Below are 7,016 nucleotides of genomic sequence, written 5' to 3' on the forward strand. Positions count from 1 at the left end.
CTTGTACTTATCCTCTCAGCTTTCCAACGCATATCAAAACACGTCAACCCGATTCTCGTAGCTTAAGTTATGACCTGCTCGACGACAAGGTGTAAATAAATATTTATTAAGAAAATAAGCACTTATTTAGAAAATAAGCAGAACTCAACTTAACTTTTAAAAACTTATTAAAAACAATTAAAATAATGTGAGAAATCATATATAAGTCTTAGCACAAAGTAAAAGATAGTGTATTAAAATACACTGATCAAAAATCTATGAAGTGATATTGAGATATTTGAATGAATTGTTAAAAGGCTGTTTGAAGTACCCAAGAGAAGCTCAATGGAAGTATCTTTTGGAAAGATATAGAGATGCGAATTGTGTAAAAATTTGGACACTTGAAAATTATTGTTGTGTTTGGAGTTTACATTATAACATCTATTTATTTAAAAAGATATAAACTACCCATAGTCGCTCCATCTAGAACCCAATTGAAGTATATTATCCCAATTGAAGGGATCAAGGAAACCCCGTGATTAATATGTATAATTGGAGAGTTAGAAATTACTTAAGAACGTGTTGAGCTACATTTTATTAATTAAAGTGAAATTTATTTGAATAACTATCATTTTTCTTATTAGAGAACGAAGCAAATTGACATCCATTTGCATTTTATTAGATATGTGATTGTGGTTTATAAGGTTACTTCATAAGACAATTCTCCGATGTGTTCACTAAATCATAGCTTAGATCAAAGTTTATATATTGTTTCGATTTGATAAATTTTGTTTAAAAAGTTTGGAAAAAATGATAAAGTGGTTGATAGATAAATTGGTATTACAATCAATTTGTTGTGTGTGTCTTAAAATTGTTTTTCTTATAAAATATGAAAATTCATTTTTTTTCATCATGCGCGAGGCACGTGACCTCGAAATCTAAATCAAATCTAAGTGTTTTTGGTTGTAATCTAAGATTGAAAAATATTTTCGAACACTTTAAGATTAAATAATTCTTATATTGAGAGGAGAAGAAATTGCGTCATAAAATAATAAAAATTAAAAATGTTTTTATGAGGTTGTTGAACTAATTTTTTTATAATTCATTTTTAATATTTTATAAAAACTCTTGATTGATAGTTAATCAAACACCTGTTATCTCTTTTAGAATATATTAATTTTGATTGAACTTGATAAATAAATTTTTGTACTTTTAATTAATTGTCATTGATTTGTTTTCTTCACAAAAACAGTGAGTTATATATATATATATTCCTGTAAAAACTATATATGATTTTTCTTATATAATATGAAAGAGGTTCCACACAGTATACCATAGTACAAACTAGCTCACCACCACTTTTCATGCATATATATAATTGTTTTTAGAATATACTTATTATTATTTATTCTAACATAAACTGTCATATTATATATCACACAATCACAACATACATAAACTCCATAATATACTCTCACAAAAAGAATCCATATCCATAATAAATATTGAAGAAAAAGTTAATTAGGACTTGATTGGTCACTTAGCCAAATAAGCATAAATAGAAATAGTAGTAATTAATAATGCATTAACTTAGCCAAAAGCAAATTGGATAGATAATCATATAGCCAATACCATAATCACCTGGAACATAGGAAAATCCAGACATTAGAATGCAACAATATTCCTATAATTTAGTGTATAAGATTGAGTCATATATTTACCCAAGATGAAGAATCTTCTTATCTGATGATTGATTGTAAGAAGTTCCATCTTCCATCATGTTTGGATTGAAGAAATTACGAGATGCTAATGCTTGAATTGCATTCAGTTCTTGTCCAGAAACCATGTTTACTTGAGGAAGCCTTTCAACCTCACTTATCTGCATTTGCTTACATACATTGTTTCAAGGAAAAATAATTAATCAAATTTCTTATATTAATTACCACTATCAAATATTGCATATATATATAATTTAAAAGACAAATTAATCAAATTTTTTGATTCTTTATTGAATGAGTTTGCGAAAGAAAGCATTTTTGTACACTAACCTTAGTCCGAAGGCAAAGATTTTCATTTTCCAGCTCAATCTCCTAATCAAATCATAGACATAATTAATTAATGATATAATAAGAAATTAAAGTAATTAATGAAAAAAATATACAAATTACCCTTTTCTGAAAGTATTCAATTTCTGCCAGTAGCATCTCATGCTGTTACATTTAGAAGGAAAAAAAACATGGCAAATATTAGAGAGAGCCAAAATAACTAATCATTAAGTTATAATTACTTAGCTGATTAACAAATTATTTAATTAATTAATTAAATTAATTTAATCTTACTTTCTTAGATCTAATTCTAGTGATTCCTCTTTCAAGTCTGTTCTCAAGCTGCTTAAGCTCTTTCACAGTCAATGTGCTTAAAGCATCACCCATCAAATGCCTACAATTCAAATTTTCATTAACAAACAAATTAATACTTAATCAAGTTACATCGAAAACTTCAATGATGATAATAATAACAAAAGTCTCTAAAACCATTATATTGCGACAACAATCGAATTCAACATTCAAAAAGTCGATTATCATTATTGTTATCGATTTTACCTGTTAGAATTTTGCAGCATCTGTATCTGTTGTCGCAGTTTTGCAGATTCTTGCTGATAATACTGCAATAATAATATTGGATTCATTCAATGTTAAACAATTTGATTACTTAAAGTCAGAAAAAAGATTGTGATTAAGATTAATTATAGATTAATTATTACCTGAGCGTTAATTTCAGTGGTAGTTGTGGTATTTGAATGATCTGAACATGCTTTCTTGTACCTATCAATTGTTGACCTAATGCTGCAAACAAGAATCAATCAATCAGAAATTCATAATCACTTTTTTTTTTCAGAATCTGTGCATGCAATATTTAATTGTTGCAAAAGGAACTATCAATAATATAGGACAAAGTTTCTGAACACTGAAAATTGATTTTTTAAATAATTCGTTGAAACTTCAAAGTACAATGAAGAGCTTATTCTGATAATTTCGGCTGAGACTGGTCAAAATAAAGTGATGAAAGTACAAAGGTTGGAGATGAAGTTTGAAAAGATAAAAGATTTTGTGTCAACAAGTGAATCGGATTTGAAATCAGAAACTTGAATTGATAATCACTTTTTCTTGCTTCTCTCTCTTTCTCTATGTATATGCACAGATTCTCATATTTCTTATCACAAAAATGGAAACACATATCATAGACTCTGCATGGTTCCATTTTAGTGCAATAGATCTAAACTCATTATGGTTTTTCATACTCAAATTTCTTTACTTAATTAATTTCGGATAAAAATCTTAAATTCAGGTCGAGGTTTTAGAAAAGTCTGAATAAAACAAAGGGATCCAAGTTAAGATTTAGTTCTGCATATCATCTGTAGACAGACAGTCAGATGAAAAGAACTATCACATCACATCACAATTGCAGTCGGATTGCTAATCTCAGAAACGGTTGCACCATATCCGCATCAAAAGAACCTTTCTTACCAAAAAAATTATAATTTTAAAATTCAAATTCCAATCTATTTAGATATAATGAAAAACCCTAATTTAAAAATCTTACTTTAAATCTAATTTATACAGGGTGAGACAAGTGAGAACCAATAAAATAATGAGATATTTATATGAATGAAGTGAAGCATAGAATCTTAGTATAGTATAGACTTTTATTAAATGTTGAATGTACTCTTTGTTGAGTCTTGTGTAGTACTAGAAATTTCAATCCTAGAAAGTCCAATGTTTCACCCTTTTTATGCAAATATTTGTAAAGGAAAAAGGTAACATATAAAACCCAAACTATAGGACAATGTGCTTATAACATAAAATCATCATACTCTATCTGTCTCTTCAACATGAAACAGAATTCAATAGCCGAAAGTGGAAGGCAAAAAGACAAGTTTTCATTCATTTGTACTTGAACAAAACAAAACAAAAACAAATTCTTGTGCATTCTTCTTCTTTCATCATCTCAGTTTTTTCTTACAATATAGGTCAACTTCATCATAATATCATTACATTTGATTTTTCTTTCTTTCAATCATTTTTAATTATTATTTTGATGTTGTAACTTGATTATAATTAATAATCTAAGCGCGGTTTATACGATAGAAAATGCATAAATCTTTGATATGATAAGACTGATACGTCGATTCGATTTATAATAGTTTTTTTCTCTGCATATGAGAGTTTTCTTTTAAAAATCATTTATAATTAATTCTCATAAAAAGTTTTGCCGTGGTTCTTTCTGACATAAAAGATTAGTCTATAGAATTATATATAAAAAATATTTAATTTATAATTTTTATTTCGGATTGTGTATGATTGGCTTAATGGTTCAGCCATACTGTAATATTTTTCTCTTGAGTTAGGGTTTAAAAATTAAAGTAGATTCACTCAACAACAAAGACAAATTTAGAAGGAATAATATAAACCAAAACAACTTATTTATTTTAAAAAATATATAAAGCAAAAATATTATTTTTTAAAAAATATAAAAATATAAAATTTACAATGTAAAATAAATCAAGACATTATTTTAAGTAAATAATGGTGAGAAAAAAATAGTACTAGTACTTTTTAACCATAGCTAAGGATAAGCAAAAACTCTTGCAAACTGAAGCAATTGATTCCAATTCCAATTAAGGATATAGAAAACTAAGTTATAGCTGTATTTATTTTTCTATATATATATTAAGGGTACTGTCCTATTTATTTTCCTATGTATATTCATTTTTTAAGGGTACTGTCCTATAGTTGAGCCTAAATTTTCAATAGATCTATACAGAATGACCAACAATTAATGGTAAATAATGTAATATAATCATCAACTAACAATTTTGTAACAGATTCCAATTATAACTAGGTCATCTCAAAAAAAAGTTTCAAAGAAAAATAAAAATAAAATGTCATGCAAAATATATATATAATTAAAATAAATAAAATGAAACATACTTGTTGTTTGAATACTCATAAAGTCTTCCACGGCTCGAGAAGACAATCAGAGCAACTTCTGCATCACACAAAACTGATAATTCATAAGCTTTTTTCAAAAGCCCGTTTCTTCTCTTGCAGAAAGTCACTTGCCTATTTGTTGTATTCTCAATTCTTTTTATCTCAATCTTTCCTCTCCCCATTTTTTGATCAACCCTAAAGTTAAAATAAAATTTATTAATAGTATGTAAAAAAAGGAAATAAATTATAAATTATATTATTTACATAAAAAAAAATCAAAATTTGTCATAAAAAACTAGATCTAAGAAAATCCATTCATTTTATGCATTATTAATTAGCATAAAAAAATCAAGAATTATATATGTATATATGCATCATGAATAACTAGCTAGGGTAAGAGCTAACATAATCTTTAATTTTGTGAATGATGAATAATTGAGATGAAAATCATGTGACTTTGTGAGCAAGATCTAAGAAAATAACCATGATTTGAAGATGATGTGTTTTCGTAAGAAATTAAACAACAAAATTTAGAATCAGAAACCCTCATCTTCTAAAACAAAACTTGTTGAACTCAAGAGTAATCAATTAGGTTAAAAAAGATTCTTTTGTTTTAACACAAAAATAATAATATATATTTTTTAAAATAAAATATTTATATAAAAATTAACTAAATCCTTGTTTAAGGTGTACTAATAATCTCCAATAAAATACAGAAAAATACTAGTGATCAAACCTAATTTTTTAATAAAAATTATCTATTTATTTACTCTTGTTTTGGAAACCATCTCATAGAAGAAAAGAAAAGCATAAAAGTTTTATTAAATAGAAAAAATAAAAAAAAATTGATGAGAAAATTGGAAAAAGAAAGATGGAGCAAGTAAGGAAAAAAAGAAAGTGATAAATAGGTTAGTGATGGTTCCATAAGAGTTTATAGGAAGAAGAAAAGAACAAATACAGACCTGGGTGATGGTTTGAAGTTTCAGGTTTTGGAAAAATTTGTAATCCCAAAGAAATGAAACTTCACTATATACTTTGTTCTACTTCTATCTCTCCCTATTTATAGCCCTTTCTTTCTTTGTATATTTCTTTCTTTCTTTCAAACCAATCACAATTATTTATTATAATGCATGAGAGAGAGAGAAAATGGTTTTTTGCTGAAAATAAGTGGTGGAAGTAGATGTATGAATGTTTTCCAGTTGTGAAATTGCACCATAAACAGAAACATTTTCTTTTGAATTTTTACTATGCTTGTCCTTAAGTAATTGCATGGTAAAAACATAGGATTAGTTAATTCTCGGATATAATTATACGGTGCTCATTTAAACCATTTACAGCTATATAGATCTTTTTATACTCAAAGTGTAATGTATACAATGTCTCATCAAGTTTTACTATATATATTTCTCAAAAAAAGTTTTACTATATATTTGGCAAATCAATTAAATTACTCAAGGGAATGAAACATGATTAAGTATTTACATGAAAAAATTAAATTCATTTCAGGAGGCAACAAGTTATTCGAGTGGTGTTACTTATTTGTTCTTATAGTCATTTTCATAGTTCTTGTGGTTAGGGACTATTTTCATTATATTTTGCTCATTTTCACACTTTATTAATATATTATTTTACTATCATCAAAGGATTAATTACTAAAAAGTATATATTTGTGTTAATTTCATTTTTTTTCTTCTTATATTTTATTTTGAAGAGAGTCCTAACTAATGTTTATTGTTAAAACAATATTCTTGGGAAATTTGATATAGATGTTACTTACTTTTTTTTATATGTTCTACTCATTAACATGTTAGGTTATAATATTTGTTTGATAAAAACAGTACCTTCACAAATATATATGCATGAAATAATAAAAACGAGAAAATATTGAATTTGTATGATAACATCTATAATAAAAAAGATGGTGAAAAATAGATTTAAGTGATATAGAGAAGATTCTTAAATTCTGCTATAAGAAAAATATATCAGATAAAAAGAAATCAAAAGATAAGAATCTAAAAAGTTATAAGATAACTTATTAAAAAAATT

General features: G+C 26.1%; 1 protein-coding gene across 4 annotated transcripts; it reads right to left on the bottom strand.

Annotated features, from left to right (window-relative positions):
- Window positions 1-1,430: 1,430 nt before the first annotated feature.
- Window positions 1,431-6,089, bottom strand: LOC127132001 (agamous-like MADS-box protein AGL11). Of its 4 annotated transcripts, none has more exons than XM_051061776.1 (9): window positions 5,933-6,089; window positions 4,971-5,165; window positions 2,744-2,825; window positions 2,583-2,644; window positions 2,319-2,418; window positions 2,148-2,189; window positions 2,028-2,069; window positions 1,701-1,867; window positions 1,431-1,620 (listed from the first exon to the last, which is right to left on the bottom strand). In XM_051061776.1, the coding sequence occupies exons 2-9, from the start codon at window positions 5,150-5,152 to the stop codon at window positions 1,617-1,619; spliced, it is 681 nt and encodes a 226-aa protein (XP_050917733.1). In that variant the 5' UTR covers window positions 5,153-5,165; window positions 5,933-6,089; the 3' UTR covers window positions 1,431-1,616. The 4 variants fall into 4 exon arrangements, with proteins under 4 accessions (XP_050917733.1, XP_050917833.1, XP_050917137.1 ...); XM_051061876.1 differs by lacking the exon at window positions 5,933-6,089 and adding an exon at window positions 5,454-5,676; XM_051061180.1 differs by lacking the exon at window positions 5,933-6,089 and adding an exon at window positions 5,376-5,676.
- Window positions 6,090-7,016: the final 927 nt, after the last annotated feature.

This window comes from Lathyrus oleraceus, chromosome 1, assembly GCF_024323335.1.
Source record: "Lathyrus oleraceus cultivar Zhongwan6 chromosome 1, CAAS_Psat_ZW6_1.0, whole genome shotgun sequence".
NCBI lineage: Eukaryota > Viridiplantae > Streptophyta > Magnoliopsida > Fabales > Fabaceae > Lathyrus > Lathyrus oleraceus.